At 39.2% G+C, this 18,342-nt stretch overlaps 1 protein-coding gene across 13 annotated transcripts in view; it reads left to right on the forward strand.

The window, feature by feature from the left end:
- The window catches only part of NCOR1 (nuclear receptor corepressor 1), a 157,141-nt gene that overhangs the window by 57,615 nt on the left and 81,184 nt on the right, over positions 1-18,342 (forward strand). For 8 of the 13 annotated variants that reach the window (XM_027047386.2, XM_027047394.2, XM_027047391.2 and 5 more), the window contains exons 7-15: positions 4,669-4,725; positions 5,508-5,560; positions 5,894-5,920; positions 8,023-8,089; positions 10,483-10,655; positions 12,066-12,156; positions 14,659-14,837; positions 15,378-15,432; positions 16,087-16,188. In XM_027047386.2, coding sequence (XP_026903187.2) covers positions 4,669-4,725; positions 5,508-5,560; positions 5,894-5,920; positions 8,023-8,089; positions 10,483-10,655; positions 12,066-12,156; positions 14,659-14,837; positions 15,378-15,432; positions 16,087-16,188 — 804 coding nt within the window. The remainder of the gene's footprint in view (positions 1-4,668; positions 4,726-5,507; positions 5,561-5,893; positions 5,921-8,022; positions 8,090-10,482; positions 10,656-12,065; positions 12,157-14,658; positions 14,838-15,377; positions 15,433-16,086; positions 16,189-18,342) is intronic. The other 5 variants (XM_027047389.2, XM_027047390.2, XM_027047398.2 and 2 more) reach the window with 1 other exon arrangement.

Consider the following 18,342-nt stretch of genomic DNA (forward strand, 5'->3'; position numbering starts at 1 on the left):
CTAGGTCCTAAAGGAAATTGGCCTTCAGAAGGGCAACTGTGAATTGTTCCATACACATTTATGAGAATAATCTTAGACTGAGATACACATGTATGTGTGTGTATTAGATAGGTACCTGAAAGTCATCAAATACATAAAACTTAGGATAATGGTAAGTGTCACAGGAAGGTAAAAACATGGCAATTTATATTATTTTCTTGGCTGAGTGCGAAATTAGTCCAATTTATTGAATGGACAGAGCAATCTCATTGAAGATCTATTTGAATATCTATTCAGAAAGGATGAATGGCAATAAATGAAGTGAGTGACGAGAGCGGCCTTGTCTTTTGCCGAAAGGGGCAGTGACTGGTCAGGCAGAGATGTGGCCCAAGGTTGACAGGTGCTCCCTTGTTTAAGGAAAGCTGAGAAGATGGAGTTTTATGTGGAATCCCCTGCTTTTTAAAAAATACTCTGCGGAAGAATAAAACACTTTGGTGGACTGATGGGCTTCATGGCCAGTTTATGACCTCAGAGATAAAGTAAATAGGGATTGGAGCTAACAATGGAAGAGAATCTTGGAAAATAAAATGTTTACTTCTTAGTGTGAGTCAGTTTTCAAAGAAGTTGAATCCAGTGATTTTTTTTTAATTAAAAAAATTTTTTTTAATGTTTATTTATTTTTGACACAGAGAGACAGAACATGAGTGGGGGAGGGGCAGAGAGAGCGAGGGAGACACAATCCGAAGCAGGCGCTGAGCTCTGAGCGGCACAGAGCCTGACGCGGGGCTCGAACTCCCAGACCACGAGATCATGACCTGAGCCGAAGTTGGACGCTCTACCAACTGAGCCACCCAGGCGCCCCCAGTGATATTTTTTAATTGACTGAATTTCTTAATTAGCCTTGTCATTATTAGTGAATTCTCTGGTTGCCTGACTAGGATGTGAGGACCGAATACTATTGAGCAAGATCTGATGGAGAGTTTACCTTGTGTTCAATTTTTATATATATATATGCTTTCATTACTTTGTGCAGTAAGTGTTTCTTGGTGCCCAGCGACAAAGCTGAAAACTTTCAGACCTCTTCTTTCCCCTGTAGCACGTGTGTATTCAGATTCGTTGTGCATTGTCTGAAGAATAGAAGAACGACCAAACTTGAGATCTTGGTATTAGACTCGTGGTGAAGGTTCTTTTGCACTCATAGTAACTGTGGAAAACCTCTTTTTACAAATCTCTTCTTTCTGATTGCCCTGCTACTAGTCTGCAGCCGTGGTGGATTTGGAACAGAGGTTCCTGGAGGGGAAGCCACGAGAGCGCGACTGGGCTCGGAGCCCAGGCTTTCTCACTGCTGCCTCGCCATGCTGCCTTGTGTAAGGCCTTTGCGGCTTTTTTAGCTTTCTTTAATGAATGACCTTATCTGTTTTGACACCGGAGGAAAGGAGAAATGGGTGAAGGCAAGGAGACATTTCTCTCTTGTTCCTTTTGTGGCAGCAGTCTACACTGGGAATTAAGCCTAATGTGGCTTAAGAGATGGGGGCCATTATCTTGTATTAGGCCTCTTTGGTTTCTTTACAAAGTTAGTGGGAGGGGGGCACCTGGGTGGCTCAGTCGGTTAAGGGTCCAACTTCAGCTCAGGTCATGATCTCATGGTTCGTGGCTTTGAGCCCTGCATTGGGCTCTGTGCTGACAGCTCAAAGCCTGGAGCCTGCTTCAGATTCTGTGTCTCCTTCTTTGTCTCTGCCCCTCCCTTGCTTGTACTCTGTTTTTCTCTCAAAGTTAAATATTTAAAAAAAAAAAAAAGTTACTGGGAGGAAGAAAACTACCCAAAAGTGACTGTTTAATTTGAAAATTGGTTTCCTGAGAGAAAAATTGTCTTGCATCATATTTAAACTTTAGACCGAGATTTATTTAGTCTCTAAACAGACTCTTCTCCTGGGCTGTTTTTAACAGTTCAATTTGCTGTTACCCTCCCCAGTTGTAGGATCCAAAAATATTTATAAATGCTCTAATTTCAGAATTATAATACATACAGAGAAGGGTATGCATGGAGTATAGTTCTCAGAAACAGCTCGGTTATATTTTGTTTGCGTGACTTGCAAGTTAAAGTGACAACAGATGAAGGAAAGAGATCGAAAGTAGAAAGTATACTCCGTGCCATCAACCTCTAGTCACCTAGGCCTGTGTCCTGGGAAGTCTCTGTTTCCCTCTCTCGGCCACGCTGTAGGTTTGGTTAACTAACGAGGAGCATCATCCCCTCCTCCTAAATCGTGGTCTCCCTCCTCCTTTGGCAATAGCTTATTTGAGCCCTCATCACTCACATAAATGGTGACTTTTCCTTCCTTCAGTCTTTTTTCTTTCTAACCAGTCCTTCATATTTGAGTCCTCTTACATGATTCTCGAAATAAAACCTTTTGATTATTTCCCACTTTCTGCAGAATAGCCCAGACTTTTTATCAGTGCCAACATGCCTGCCTGCCTGCCTGGCTGTTGGCCTGGTCCTCCTTTCTTAAAGCTGTCCTACCAGAATAGCTTTGAAAGTTCCATTGCAGTGTTAGTACCTTTATCCCAGGATGTTGCCTCTGCCTTCAGGCATCCCAGTGTCTTGTCTTTCTTGTCTGTTGAGTGCGCTCGTGCTTCAAGACCCTGGCTCAAGTATCATTTTCCCTATGAAGATTTTCAGGACCTCTTATCCTCCTCCTTTTTGTTGTTTTCTTGGTACCTAGCAAACACCTGGCACACAGAACGTATCAACAGGTTTGAAGAATTAAGTACTTCTGTCTATAGACTTAGACTAAAAATTACAGTATGGAAATGTGAGGGTTTTAAATTAAAATGTTGGCCTGCCAGACTTGATAGGTTAATATGTTCTTAGCAATTAAGCCAACGTGAAGTCAAATATTTAATAAAACTTTGCAAAACTTAAATCTTGGGTTGCAAACATCTTAAATACCAGCTTTTAAAATTAGCTCTGGAAAGGTGAGTGCCAGATAGGATACTAGTATTTGCCAGAATGTCACTCTGTGTCTTTTGTGTATGGTTCCACTTAGCCTGCCCGTTCTGGGTATGGACTAACAACACACAGCCCCTTGAGGGAGCGAAGTGAAGGCACTCCTGGCTGGCTCAGTCAGTAGAGTATGTGGCCCTTGATCTCAGGGTTGTGAGTTTGAGCCCCATGTTAGGTGTAGAGATTACTAAAAGTAAATTAATAAACTTAAAAAAAAAAGCAAATTTAAAAACTGGTGAGTGTTGGGTCTGGAGAAAGTTAGTTGCGGGTGCAACTAAATTTCCAAGTTTATCATCTATGATGATGTTCTTTGCATGCTATTTAATATATGCCTAAAGCTAATAAATTTGAATTTCGTGATAATTACATTTTGACTTCTTGAGTTAGTTACCTTAGGACAGTGATTTGTTCTCAACTGGAGGCTGTTTTGGTTGTTAGAGCTTGGAGGATAGACAGAGTGCTACTGGCATCTAGTGGGATACTGCTAAATATCCCACAATGCCTAGGCACAGTCCCCAGAACACGCATCTGGCCCAAATAGTGCCAAGATTGACAAATCCTGCCTTAAAACTATCTATAGAAGTACGATCTGCTATGCAAATTTAATGGAGTTTTATCGTTTTATATTTGACATTATTGGTATATTTATTTTTCATCTTAATAACCTTTCAGTTTCCTGGAGTTTGGAAAGTGCATGATACTGTTTTGTGCTTCCTGCACTAGTTGTTTTCACATAACATATATGAAATAAATACTTGATTTTGATTGATAAATGAGATGAAAAGGAGAATGTTTATCTTAAGGAAACATCTTTGTACTTGGGGAATACTGATGAATATCCATTCCCACTTGTGTGCCCCATCAGAAACCCTGCAGAGTCTCCCAGCAGCAAATACATTGAGGTAGGGGTCTGTGCAGCCGACAGGGAGCCATTGTTAGCAACTGGAATGTGTTGGCTGAGAACCATTGACATGTTTGGTAGTCCTACAATTCCAGTTTTAACATCTTCAGCATCGAATTTGTTATATTTCATTTGTCCATTCAGGGATGATTTCTATTAGATGGCACATCGGCCTAGATCATTTTACTTTTGAAAATGGACTGTAAAAAAATGCATAATTCAAAAAAATATGTAATTCAGCATTTATTTACTACTGAACACTTGTGTAATTCAAACTGTTGTTTCCTCTGTTCAGTTATTACCAAGGTTTTCTTGTAACTAGAATATAAGCTCATAATAAGCTTTTCTTCCAAGAGATCAATTTGGCTAACACCAGTAAAGACTGGTGACTTTATGGTATTTTATGTTTTAAAATTTTTATTCATGACAGTCCGAGTCGAAATGTTGAGGGGCTCATTTCTAGTAGTGGATCTGTGTTCCTTCTGCCTAGAATCTTGAGATCTGTTTGCTGTTAAGAACTTAACGAGTCTTCAGGTATTACTTTGAGTACAAATGTGAAGTACTGACTGAATTTTGTGAGGAAGCTATGAAAATGAAAGAGGATATTTCAGCCAATCATGTGACAAGAATATTTGGAAATATAGAAAAGTTCAACTCTAGAGTAGTCTCAGAGATAAAGTAAATAGGGATTGGAGCGAACAGTGGAAAATACTAAATTGGTAGTGATTTTGCACCCAGGTGATACAATTTTTTTAATTGTATAATATAATGATGTCTTTATCTGTAGAAAAAAGCAGAAGAGGCTCATAAAATATTTGAAGGTCTTGGCCCAAAAGTGGAACTGGTAAGTAAGAGATTTCTTTTTCTTTTTTTTTAATGTTTGTTTATTTTTGAGAGAGAGAGAGAGAGAGAGAGAGAGTGAGAGAGCAAGCATGAATGGGGGAAGGGCAGAGAGAGAGGGAGACACAGAATCTGACGCAGGCTTCAGGCTCTGAACTGTCAGCACAGACCCCAATGTGGGGTTTGAACTCAAGAACCTCGAGATTATGACCTGAGCCGGAGTCAGATGCCTAACCAACTGAGCCCCGCCCCTGGCACCCCAAGAAATTTCTTTTTTCACATTGAGTGTTTTTTTTGTAATTTTTCTTGAGATAAGATGGAATATAGTCTGTCTACTTTGGAATGAGGGGGATGTGGCTGGGCAGTATGTTGAAAATAACGCCATACAAACTTGCAGAAGTATTATCCTGGGCTTTTTTTTTTTTTTTTTTCCTGAGGAGCCATTTAATCACACCCAGGTAAAGGCAGGAAGACGTGAGAACAGAAATAGAAAGCTCTTTGGACCATGTGTTCTTCTTTGCCTTTGAGATTAAAAATCTGTGAATAAATGTATTTCCTGTGGGCTACAGTGGATTTATAAACATTTTTACAGTAGTCCCATTAATAGGAGATAGGGTAAAGAGAATTGTTCAGGGAACCCGGAAGTCTGGAGGTTTTGGTAGGACATGTGTTGTGTAGGCCCATGAGTACTTCACCTTGGATTGTGTTAAAATATAAGTTGTTTCTTTGTATTTTCATAGACATGTGTACAACACTTTATATGTAAATATTTGATTTATTTTATAGCCACTCTATAACCAGCCATCAGATACCAAGGTGTATCATGAGAACATCAAGACGTAAGTATTTATCATCTTTGGAGTTCTTCAGTTAAAGACCATATATTCTATAAAGAGATCATTTTTATGTTATCTGCTGACATATTATGATAATATAGTGTAGGTGTGTTTTAGATTTGTGTAATTTGCTGTCGTTTTACTATATGTTATCTTCCTCTGGCTTCTTGGGGGTTGGGGTAACAGCTTTGAGTTTCCGAGGCCAAAAAATGAAATAAATTATTGCATACAACTAGCTGGTTTTATGATCTGCTAGTAAAAAAGGTGAATACTTAACATTGAAATGGCTTACCTTGAGGCTTGAATTTTTTGCCTCCTGTTTTGTCTTTTTTTCAGTGGAGTACCTGCAAGGCGCATGATGAAGTAAGATAATGAAGCTTTTTCATTTAAGACTAGTGATGACACCGTCCCCCACCAAGCCACATCTGCCATTGCAAAGTAGAAGTGCCACGGATCATTTTATCATTATTCAAAATCCTATTCTAGGGAAATCCCTTCCATGACTCTTGCTAATGACGGTATTTGTAGACCCTTCTGCCATTTAATGTCCTGGTGCCTTGGAAGCGCTCTGTCACCTCACGTGGGTGAGGAGACTGCTCCACAATGTAGTTTGCTTAGCCTTGCTCATCCTAGATACCAGGCCTTTCTGGATGCAGATTCTGGAATAAGAGCATAAGTGAAAAGAAAACCTAATTTCTCGATCTGATTGAAGTAAGAGAGGAAGCTAGATAGGTATCTTCTTTTTTTTTTTTTTTTAATTATCATACTTTAAGAGAATTTAGGTGAATGATTCTTAGTTTATAACGAAAATGTGATATTTCTACTTTATGTTTTATTAAGAATAATAATCGGAACATTTTAATTATCTGCTAGTACAGTTACTGATGAGCACATTGCTATTTATATATCATCTCTATATTTTTTCTTTTAAAACCTTTCTTACTGAGAGTATGTGCAGTAGTTGACTACTTTGCAGAATTGGTGGCAAATATAATTTGCATGGTAGTATGCATGAAAAAAATTGAAATTTGAATACTTTTAACTTTTGTTAAGTAAGTGGTTTATAATGATAGTCATGTAACTTAGAATTTTTCTGTGAGATGCTACTGTGGTCTTGACCGCCCTTAGAAGTAGGTTTAGGCAAAACTCATAAAATATACCTTGTTTTGAAACTGTTTAGCTGTTTTAACATTTTTTGAAAGAAGAATAGCAGATAAAATCTAGTTGGCTACCGTTAATGATATTTTTCCCCCCCACAAAGCTTCAGTTACGTTTGTGTTCTGTCTTTTCCCCGCTAGTATTAGCTGGAGAGCAGCTCTGTCTGATTTATTTCATGTTGTCTACACTGCCCCACTACAGTGCTTAGCACACTGTCCTGGGATGGGTTACTGACTGGCTGACTTCTTCACTTAAATCCTAGGAAACCTTTTAAATTATGTTTATTGATTGTCATGTGCTTTTGAGTAGCACATAATTAAAATGAGAGCAAACTGAGTTTATGGTAGCACTTCTGTACGTCAGCTTGGGAGATAATCGTTTACTCAGCTGCATGCATCCATATGAATCGTGTGGTACCTCTTCTCTCATCGCCGTCATTTGCTTTGTATGAAATAGCAAATATACCTTTTAATAATTCTTTTCATGTCTTGGCTACTTTCCCATATAGCCAGCTCCTGACTGTCCATGCTAATTTGAGTGGAGCCAGTGTCACTGTTAGTCCCGAGTGGCAGATAATCCAAAAAATTACTTCTACTTGCCTTGGCTTTGTATTTATATTTGAATAATCAGCTTGAAATCCTTTCTGGAAGTAGGTGGGGTATAACTATTTATATTTGAACCTGCATGTCATTGTTTTTGAAGATCGCAATGCTTCACATTTAAAAAGTGTAACTGTTTCATTAAGATGCAAGAGAAGTCTTCCTGTCTTGTGCCATTGCCCTCCATGACTTCTTAGAGTGGATTATATGTCATTTCTGTGACTGAAGGAAATCTTCTGTGTCAAGCAGAAGTCCCCTCTCTCTTTGTGGGTGTACGTTCTCCTAGAGGGGAGATCAGCACCATACCTGGGGCAGGGAGGTAACTTTAAAAGCTTCTCCTTCTCTTCTACCTCCCCTCCCCTAAGAGCGCACAAAGACGCTTAGATCACCAGAGATCTTAAGAAGAATCAGTAACTGTGTAATTATAACTTGAAAATGTTTGCCTTATCCTTGGATGTCATAATTGAAAATGAACTATTTGTATAAAATCTTGCTGTAGAGTGGGAGGAATTTTAGTCAGTTCTAATTATTGCAAAAGTCTTATTTTGCAGGGTGAAAAAATTAAGATTAACTTTGATTACATCAGATATTCCTAAGTGATCTTTGCTTGTTTTTCAGTGTCTCTGAAAAAAAAAAAAAAAAAAAAAGTGATGCATTATTAAGTTGTGCTTTTTCTTAATGTCATACAACCATATTTTTCTCTTCTAGAAACCAGGTGATGAGGAAAAAACTCATTTTATTTTTTAAAAGAAGAAATCATGCAAGAAAACAAAGGGTGAGGTCCTATCCTTTAACTGAAATTTGTACAACTTTCCCATTCATGCTCATTTAGGCATTTGCTTTCCCTTTATTAGTGAGAGTGGCTCTTGATTATATTTGAGAGAAGGTGCTGATGTAGAAAGTAACTGGGTAGAACTTAAATACAAATGTAATCCTAGCAACAATTGACATTTAATGTCATTATCAAATTAATTTCTTTGGCCATCCGTGTCTAGCATTTTCATCTAGTCAAAATAAAGAAAATGGTGAGTAGTTAAAAAAGAATATGAGAGAACTAGGACGTTCTACATTTAGTCTCTTAAACCCTCAAACAAATGTGGGTAAGTTACGGTCATGCTAAGTAGACATTACTGTTCGTTCTTACTAGGAACCGGGTCAGCTAAAGTTCAGCTTTTTGAAATTCAGATACTTTTTCATATTTATCATATGACTCGCAGTCCACAAGTTTGGTGGTTATGATCTTCATGGAAATGAAGTTACAGAAAATACAATGCCAGAATACCACTTTTCGCAATGTGTTCGTACTCAGTTTAGGCACACTTGATTCGTTGAAATTCAGTTGCTTAGCAAATAGATGATGTCCTTTAATTCACATCAGAAATGAACTGTGTACCCTATATTTAATGACATGACAGTTTAATGAATTGTAAAGCTCAAGAGTCAGCAGCTTTTACTTGATCTATAACTTCTAATGAAATTTATCAGTCTGGTCCTTCAGATACTATCTGAAATTACTGGGTTTTTTTTTTTTTTTTTTTTTTGGTGGGGGGCAAAATCATATAAATATTAACTAAGAAATTAGCTAAAGTATGTTTTTCCTCCCAGTAATTTTGTTGTAATTATGGTAATTGCTAAATTCGCTGTCTGGTGATACAAACATAGAAGCATAGGCTTTGTTTTTTCGGACTTCACAGACTATGTAGTTATAACGTTTCTGTGTGCACTGATTTGTTTAATAAATATCTGTTGGTTGTTTACTCTGTCCCATGTATTATTCTACAGAGGTGAGCAAGATAGCCATATGGCTTTAATCCTTAGGGAGCCTGCGGTATAACTGGGGGGCAGACAAGTCAGCAGGGAATTACAATATGTGATCGCACTGTGGTACAGGACATACAGAGGACTGTGGGACCGTGTACGAATGGCAGCTGATTCGCCATGTGTGAATCATAAAGGGGAGTTGCAGGAAAACCAGAAACCCTGGAAATTTGAACAGGCCCAGGGAGCAGCTTACGTGAAGGTCTGGGAGGTGGAGGGAGTGGGGCAGGTTCAGGCTGAGCTGCATGGCCCCTGAGGCCCACCTAAGAGACTTTGGGTTAGACCCCAAGGGCATCTTTGCAGTGTTTGAACTCAGGAAGTGACATGTCCAGGTTTGTATTCTAAGAATTGGCATCTGGCTACACCATTAGAACGCTTGAGAGACTTTGAGGAGGCTCTTACTTTGATGTAGGTGAAGGATGATGTTGGCCTGGACTGAGGAGCCAGCGGGAGACATGGAGAAAGTGTGAGGGATACACAAGACGTACAGGAGTTGGAAAGAACGATCGGGAAGTGTGTGGAGGTGGCGTGGAGTGTGAGGAGGGTAATATTCTCCTCTCTGGTGCCACTTTCTTGAGATGACCAGTGTTCATGGTTTTTCATGAGTCCTTCTACACCTTTTTCTATCTGTGTGTTGACGTGTTCACAGTTCTGTGCTAATAATGGAGACTTCTTCTCGGTTTAAAAAAATGATATCATACATTACTCATTTCTCTAAAAGGATTGGTTCTTGATTTCATGTAGTTCACTGCATTTGTTTTTATCATAAAGTACAACCAATTCCTGCCTTTTCCAGACTATCAAAAATGTGAATTAGATACCATTATTTATGGTAACAAAAACCTTCAAGTAACCAAAACCTCCAGCAGCAGAGGAAGGGTTAAAGTGTGAGTGTTTTCTGTGACAGGTTGGAAGGAAAGCACCAGAATGTTAATATGATTGCTGTTGGGTGATCGAGATTATGAACTATTTGCATGTTTCTGTTATTAATTTTCTATTTTTGTTGACAATGAAGACCTACCTACATTGTTATCGGGAAAATAATAAAAGTAGCTGATCAGCTGCCAGTAGTAGCTCCTTAATTAATTAATTTGTTTTAGTCTTAACATTAACTAAAAAAAACAAACAAAAAAATCAGCCAAAATGTGCTCTATATGCTGACCTTCATAGGAAACAGAGCTCTTTTCTCTCTCCTCTTTCAGATCAAGGACAGCTTTTCATTCACAGTTGAGTCCTAGGCCAGATGTACTCCTGACTTAGCCTTAAGAAGTAGCATTTACTTTAAAGTATTAGGTTTGTCAGGATGACAGAGTTTAGTTTAATTATTAATTTGCTACGGGTATTTAATAGGAACAAAAAATCTGCCAACGTTATGATCAGCTCATGGAGGCATGGGAGAAAAAAGTGGACAGAATAGAAAATAATCCCCGGAGAAAAGCTAAAGAAAGCAAAACAAGGGAGTACTATGAAAAGCAGTTTCCAGAAATTCGAAAACAAAGAGAACAACAAGAAAGGTTTCAGCGGTAAGTAGTTTGATGGGTAGTGCCTACGCTCTTCTCCTGGCTAATAGCTAGGCTCTTCCTCTCCGAAAGAGTTACTCTTGTGCTCTTTCTCAGTGTTAATGGTTACCTGAATCTGCTCTTAAGAAAGTTCAGAAAGAACTTTCATTTTGAATATAAAACTTCATTAACAGCTTGCAAAGATTATGTCTTGGTGAATTTAATATTAATTTTTTATATTTAGTGATGCTGTTCAATCTAAATTTAAATGAATATCTTGAAATTAATTCTTCTGTTCTTTTTTTGAAAAAAATTTTTTTAACATTTATTCATTTTTTGAGACAGCGACAGAGTGTGAGTGGGGGAGGAGCAGGGAGAGAGGGAGACACAGAATCCGAAGCAGGCTCCAGGCTCCGAGCTGTCAGCACAGAGCCCAACGTGGGGCTTGAACCCACAAACCGTGAGATCATGGCCTGAGCTGAGGTCGGCCGCTTAACTGACCGAGCCACCCAGGCACCCCAATTCTTCTGTTCTTGAAGATACCCATTCCTTTAGAACTGATAGTTAAAAAGAGTAGACTTACACATTTCTTTGTCCTTCGTTATCTAATAATATGACCAAACAGTATTTAGATCGATTGCTAATTAAGAAATTCTTTGGTATTGGTAGATAGTTTCTGATTTGTTTTTACTTGGAGAACAAGTATTTTGCAAAAGTAAATGCTTTAGATTTCTTCTCCACTGTCTCTTGTAAGAGTATATGTAAGCCTTAATTCTTTTCATCACGATAAAGCTTTTGTGAGGGACGATGGTTATTATCCCTCCCCTTTAAAAAATATTTAATGTATTTTTCAAAGTCTGCTGTCTACTCTGGAAGGCAAAGATTATTAGTTGAAATGGAAATGTCACCATTACCTGTGGTTTTCTAGAATTTTCCCATAAGTGGTTCTGCCATTTGAACTTGGACATGTAACCTTTAAATCTTAATCTCAGGCTGGGTAGCTGGGTGGCTCGGTTGGTTAAGCATCTGACTCTTGACTCCAGCTCAGGTCACCATCTCACAGTTTGTGAGTTCGAGCCCTGCCTTGGGCTCTGCGCTGTCCGTGTAGAGCCCGCTTGGGATTCTGTCTCCCTCTCTCTCTGCCCCTCCCCTGCTTGCTCTCTATTTCTCTCTTTCAAAAAAACAAAAACCAAAAACATTAAAAACAAAAAAAATTTTTTTTAATCTTAATCTCAACATTTAAATCGTTCTTCTTTAGAGTTCTAATCTTCAAGCATGTTACTTAAAAGAGTGGCTCAATAGCATTTCTTCTCTGACTTGTCGTCAGGTAAAAAAGTCCCATTCAGTAGAGTAATTGTATATAAAAGTAACTTAGTTGATGTCTTCTTTATGGAATGCCTTTAAATATATTTATAATTTCTTTCTCGTATTTAGAGTTGGGCAGAGGGGAGCTGGTCTTTCAGCCACGATTGCTAGGAGCGAGCATGAGATTTCTGAAATTATTGATGGGCTCTCTGAGCAGGAGGTAAGACAATTAATTTAATTTTTATTTCACTGGTTATTCAGGCATTTTAGCCTCCTATGCCAGGAACTAGGGGTTTATTTGTACATCAGTGAGGGAACATTTATAGAGCTTGGACTGTCCCAAAGACTGGCCGACCACTGAAGGTTTTAAACCAAGCAGTTACACAATTGCGTTGGCATTGTACATAGGTGGTTTTGGCGGCGGGGAGGCTTGGAAAGAGGCGAGGAGGCCGTTCAGATAAATAAGAGCCTGAATCAGGGCAACAGTGGCAGGGATGTATCGGAGCAGACTGACAGGAGAGATTCATCGGAGGTGGAATGGGCAGGGTAAGGTGGATTGAGAAAGAAGAGGAGTGGAAAGTGACTCCCCAGTTTCTAGGTTAGAGGATTGAGCTGGTGGTGCCATTTTCTAAAAGAACAAAGGAGCATGTATTTTGCGGGTGTTTGTATGTTGAGTTGTGGACGTGAGGTGTGGGTGGATTCTCCAAAGTGTGCTCTCTAGCCAGGGGAGCCTGGGAGAGAGATTTGATATGGATCAATAAATCAGTGCTGAATAAGAAGAAATTTCAGTCCCTAACATGAGTCTTCTTAGCTGTTGTTCAAGGTTGGTTTCTAAAGATTGGTCTCTAAAGTTTGTCTCTAAAGGTTGGTCCAAAAGCCACCTCTTGTTTATTTAGTTTTTCTGGTTTTGATTTTATATACTGTTTTTTTTTTTTTTTATAAACCTCATCTGTGGTATCAACTATGCTTCAATTAAAACACACACACACACACACACACACACACCCCCACCCACATCCACCCACCCACCACCACCAGAAAACCTCATGTCGAAATTCTGAAGGTCTTGCTTATTAGAATGTGGTGGTCTCCTTAAGTAATGATCAAAGACAATGATTCAGTTGCTATATATTTCAAAATTTGTGGTCATAATCCCTGCAACGATGACTAAATCTGTGTTAAATTTCGTTGCTTGCCTTTTGACTGATTTCAGTAGGGTACATCTGTAAGCATCCAAAACTAGTAACCACCTGAGGTGACTTCAAGCTAATGTGTCTGCCCCAAGCTGTTCTTTGGTCTTCAGACTGATTGAGAGTACCCCACAAAATTAGACACTTTGTAAGGACTGAGTGTAAGGTGGTATCCACTTCTGTAAGGAAGAGTTTTAGGGAAAAACAAAACCTAGCTTTGTGTTGGGGTCAATACCTGTAATTTTGGTTAAAGGTCTTTCATAGAAATTTATGCTTATGAACTCAGGAAATTAAACTTCGGGAAAAACTAATTGTATAGATGTAACAAAGTTTTAGTTGAAATTCTAAGGATAATGGTCTTCAACTTTCAGTGGAGAGATTATGTAAAGTTAGCAAGAAGTATTATACACGTGAGTTTAATTTAAAATCAATGCCCTTAGGATTTTGGTGCCTGTTTGCTTTTTTTTTCTATTTATTGGTCTCTAAAATGACATTAAGACTTACTGTCTAAAATGACATTAAGATTCTTAAAAATAAGACTGTTAATGTAATTAAATGTTTCTTAAGATCATTATTTCACTGAATTTAACATTACTTATTTATGTCAAAAATTTTATTATTTGGAGTGTCTGGGTGGCTTAGTTGGTCAAGCGTCTTAGTCTTTTTTTCCTTTTTTTAATGTTTATTTATTTATTTTGAGAGAGGTAGTGCACAAGTGGGGGGGGCAGAGAGAGAGAGAGAGAGAGAGAGAGAGAGAGAGAGAGAGAATCCCAAGCAGGCTCTGCACTGTTGGTGTAGAGCCCAGCGTGGGACTCCATCTCAGGAACCATGAGATCATGACCTGAGTGGAAATCGAGAGTCAGACGATTAATCGACTGAGCCACCCAGGTGCTCCTCTGCATCGGACTCTTGGTCTTAGGGTCGTGAGTTCAAGACCTGTGTTGGGCTCCTCACTAGATGTGAAGCCTACTTAAAAAAATAAAAGAAATAAAAATTTATTACTTGAAGTATCTCCTTCTTTTAAGTAAAAAATCTCTTCTCAAATTGTAGTAGTGGGATATAAAAAAAATAACATGTATCACCTCTGTCCCTATAATTCATTTAATGAGCTTTTTTTTTTTTTTAGTGTTTATTTTTGAGAGAGAGAGAGAGAGAGAGAGAGAGACAGAGCACGAGCAAGGGAGGGGCAGAGAGAGAGGGAGACACAGAATTGGAAGCAGGCTGCAGGCCCTGAGCTGTCAGCACAGAGCCTGATACGGGGCTCGAACTCACAAACCGTGAGATCCTTACCTGAGCTGTAGTCGGACACTTAACCGACCGAGCCACCCAGGCGCCCATTTAATGAGTGCTTATTGGATATATGAGTAATTACTATATGTTAGATGTTATGGTGCACACTGCTATTGACATTAAATTACATATGTGGTTTTTCTGGCTTCTATTATGATAGCTGGTCTATAGCCCTCTTTAAATTTTATTCTACATAAGTTATGTTTATTTTTTGTTGTTGGGTTTTTTTTTTTTTTTTTCAGAATAATGAGAAACAAATGCGGCAACTCTCTGTGATCCCACCTATGATGTTTGATGCAGAACAGAGACGAGTCAAATTCATCAACATGAATGGACTTATGGAAGATCCTATGAAAGTTTATAAAGATAGGCAGTTTATGAATGTTTGGACTGACCACGAGAAGGAGATCTTTAAGGACAAGTAATTTAAACTTTAAATTGTTTTCTAATAGAAGCTCACATAAATTCGTGAAAAGTATTTGGCATTCACTTGTAAATTGAACTGTTTCTCCACAAACTTGGCCCCCCTTTGACATTTGAATGGATCCTGTGGAAAGTAGAGAGTGTAGATTTGATATGATTTTCCCATAGGTTTGTAGATGGGAACAAAGTTAACAGATGAGAGCTGAACGGGGGTTGCAGAGTCATGTTAAGTGTGGTACCCAAGCTTGGGTGGTGTCTGAGTCACCTGGGGGTGCTTTTCAAAAGTCCAGATGTCTGTGTTGTACCATAGACCAATCCAGTTAGTTCCTGGTGGATGGTGCCCAGGAATCCGTGCCCTTAAAACACTCTAGTGAGTCTGCTGCTGTTCCTCAAGTTGGCAGTTAGGGATCCGTGGGAAACAGTCTGTGCTAATATTTCTGTTCCCGAGGTCCCCCCCCACCCTGCCTCTTTTGAAGTTGTTAAAATGTTTGTGTGTATGGGTGTATGTGTTGTTGTTTTTTTCTCTTTTTTTACTCAGGTTTATCCAGCATCCAAAAAACTTTGGACTAATTGCATCCTACTTGGAAAGAAAGGTAAGAAATGGTTTGCATTGAGAATGTTTATAGGTTTGTGATGGTTGCTACTTTGAAGTTTTGTGCTCTAATATACAGAAGTATTTAAATAGATTTTTTGAAAGATTCTCACGTGACTAGTATAGTGATATTTAGAATCATGTAACAAATCTTAAGCACAGAACATAGTCTGATTTTCATGGTTAACGGAAAACAACCTGATACTGGATTTTCCTAGAAACACATAGACTACAGTGCGTTTTAAACCTTACTGAAGTTCTGATTCAAATGTCAGAATCCTGATTTTCCTTGAAAAATTTTCCCACAAAGGATGGGATGTAGTGTCTTTGACAAAATATTTAAAGAGACATTTTGAATATTTACATGTCTGCAGTAAGAAAGAGAATTTAGTTACTCCTTAATAAGGAAGTGCTTGAATGTTTCTGATAGCTTCTGATATCTTTTATGTAATTTGGATTAGGACAACTGGAATTGTCCTTTAAAATATAAAGATAATGAATGTGTTTTTAGAGCGTAGATATGCCTTAAAATGCTAGCCATATGTTTCTCCTTAATTTATACCTTGAGAATATCAGAGATTTCCCTTGAAAGTGTTACTTGATTTTTTAAAAAAATTTATTCCTTTGGCTCTTCAAAATATTTTTTTCCTTATAGAGTGTTCCTGATTGTGTTTTATATTACTACTTAACCAAGAAAAATGAGAATTATAAAGCCCTAGTAAGAAGGAATTATGGAAAACGCAGAGGAAGAAACCAGGTGCGTTTCATTATTGTATCGAAGGTGTTTCGGGCTTGGTGGAGATACGGAGATGAAAAATGTTATAACCGGAGCCTTGTACTTACAACATGTATTGTAGGGATTGACATTTCATTAAATAATTAGGATGTTATGAACATGTTATTATTTTGAAATTAATACATATTTAATGCATTACGCCATCTACTTTGAATGTACTGGAAAGTTTCTAGTTTGATAAGATTAATGAGAAAAATTTTATACTTCTGTATGATCTAAATTGTGCCTGTCAGTGGTAACAGTGATAATGTGAATATGGGCCCCATGACACCTCATTTAATAATACCATTTTTCTGAGTCCTTTTGTCTGTGAAGGGGGCAGGTAGAATATGGGAGAAGTACAGAGAAATAGAGCGTGGTAATTTAGCGGAGAAGATAGTTTACTGGAATACCGGGGACCTGACTTTGTTCCAGATTAACTTCATTTCTGGAGTTTAGATAGTTTGCGTTAAAAAGCACTTGATCTTAAAAGATAGTTTTTAATACAGCGCAGCGTACGTTTTCACAGTTGGAATTCAGTCCTTCAGAAACTTTCCTCCAAAATAACGGATCAGCAGCTGTCACAGCTCACGTGTGCGTTACCAGCGTGGCTGCTGGGACCATGTGGTCGCCCTTGCTCTCCGCACCCAGTTTCATCTCGCACGACAGCCGCTGACTGCTGATTAGTGTTCCTAAAGCTCTCCCGGTTTCCCCACACGGCCACCCTTTCTTTCCTTAGCCACCCTGCTTACCAGATACAGATTGACATGGTTCTCTCATTATCCGTAGCCATAACCTGTTGTGTTTTCTGGTCATTGTTTCCTACAGAATACCACTACCTCGCAGGACAGGATGTGATTACATATCCTTCGGGAACAGTATTTCTTGGTCAGTAAAAGTACAGGGAGTGTTTCACGAGTCGACTGCGTGAAATGCTGCCAGAGGTTGAGTGAGCTGAGGTGTCCTAAGTGTGCATTTTCAGTGGGTTGGTGAGGGGGCCGGAAATAAGATGGTAGGGAGGGGAAGGGAGTGTGGGAGGTGAGCAGGTGGCAGCATGCAGGTGTGCCCCGTCTGTAAGATTTGCTTATGAAGGGGAACAGAGAAATGGGCGATGAGGATCGAAAGGGAGGAAAGAGCGGCCTTGTACGCTGATGCGGCTGGTACTGTGGACGCAGAGAGAGGGACGGTCGTGGGGCTCCACCAAGAGTCTCTACCTGACGGGGAGCAAACTCAGTGTTGGCATTGAGGCGGGAAATGCTGTTCTGCTAAAAGGCACCAGGGCTTCCCACAGAGAAAGTGGAATCAAACAAATTAGCTAGAGATGCTAGAGCCCATCTGCATTTTAAACAAGTTTCAGCTACAAATTTTTAACAAGAGAGACACAGAATCCAGAGCGGGCTCCGGGCTCCGGGCTCCGGGGTCCGAGCCGTCAGCACAGCGCCCGACGCGGGTCTTGAACTCACGAACCGTGAGATCATGACCTGAGCCGAAGTCAGATGCTTAACTGACTGAGCCACCCAGGCTCCCTCCAGCTACAAATTTTTAACAATAGCTTTGTTCCTTCTTATCAACGATTGTTAGTAATTTGAATTGAATTGTTAGAAGTTATGTATTTCATATTGCTTATAAACTGTGTCAATTTTTCAATCCCAGAGAATGTAAGGGGATAATTTGATATTTATCATATGTTACCTTTGCAGCGTTAGCAGTCTGTTGCTTCTGTTGATAGAGGAGAAAGCTCTAGTAGGAAATTCTGTGTGATGAGAATGTCTCTGTTACCCTGAAGCATTTGTTTTCCATCCTAAAGTTACCCGGGACGCCATCTCACTGCTGTCCGTGGCACACTTACGCTTGTTAAGTTCCAGCCATAATAGCGTTTTCTCTGCACATTCTTGTTCTGTGTGCTCACACCTCTAGCGTGTCCCAGAACGCATTTACAGAACTGAAATTGTCCATATGTGCCCTCACCTTGACCCCAGCTAGGCCCAGTTTGGGGTTGGTCAGCCTTTCCATCAGTCTTTTCCCTCCCTTTTGGGTTATTACCATGAAGATTTTTCTTCTAGTTTTATATTTTTCTGGTTGTTTCACTGGGAATTTGGGAGAGGAGAGTGTTGAATGATGGAAACATAGCACCAT

Source organism: Acinonyx jubatus, chromosome E1 (assembly GCF_027475565.1).
Source record: "Acinonyx jubatus isolate Ajub_Pintada_27869175 chromosome E1, VMU_Ajub_asm_v1.0, whole genome shotgun sequence".
Lineage (NCBI taxonomy): Eukaryota > Metazoa > Chordata > Mammalia > Carnivora > Felidae > Acinonyx > Acinonyx jubatus.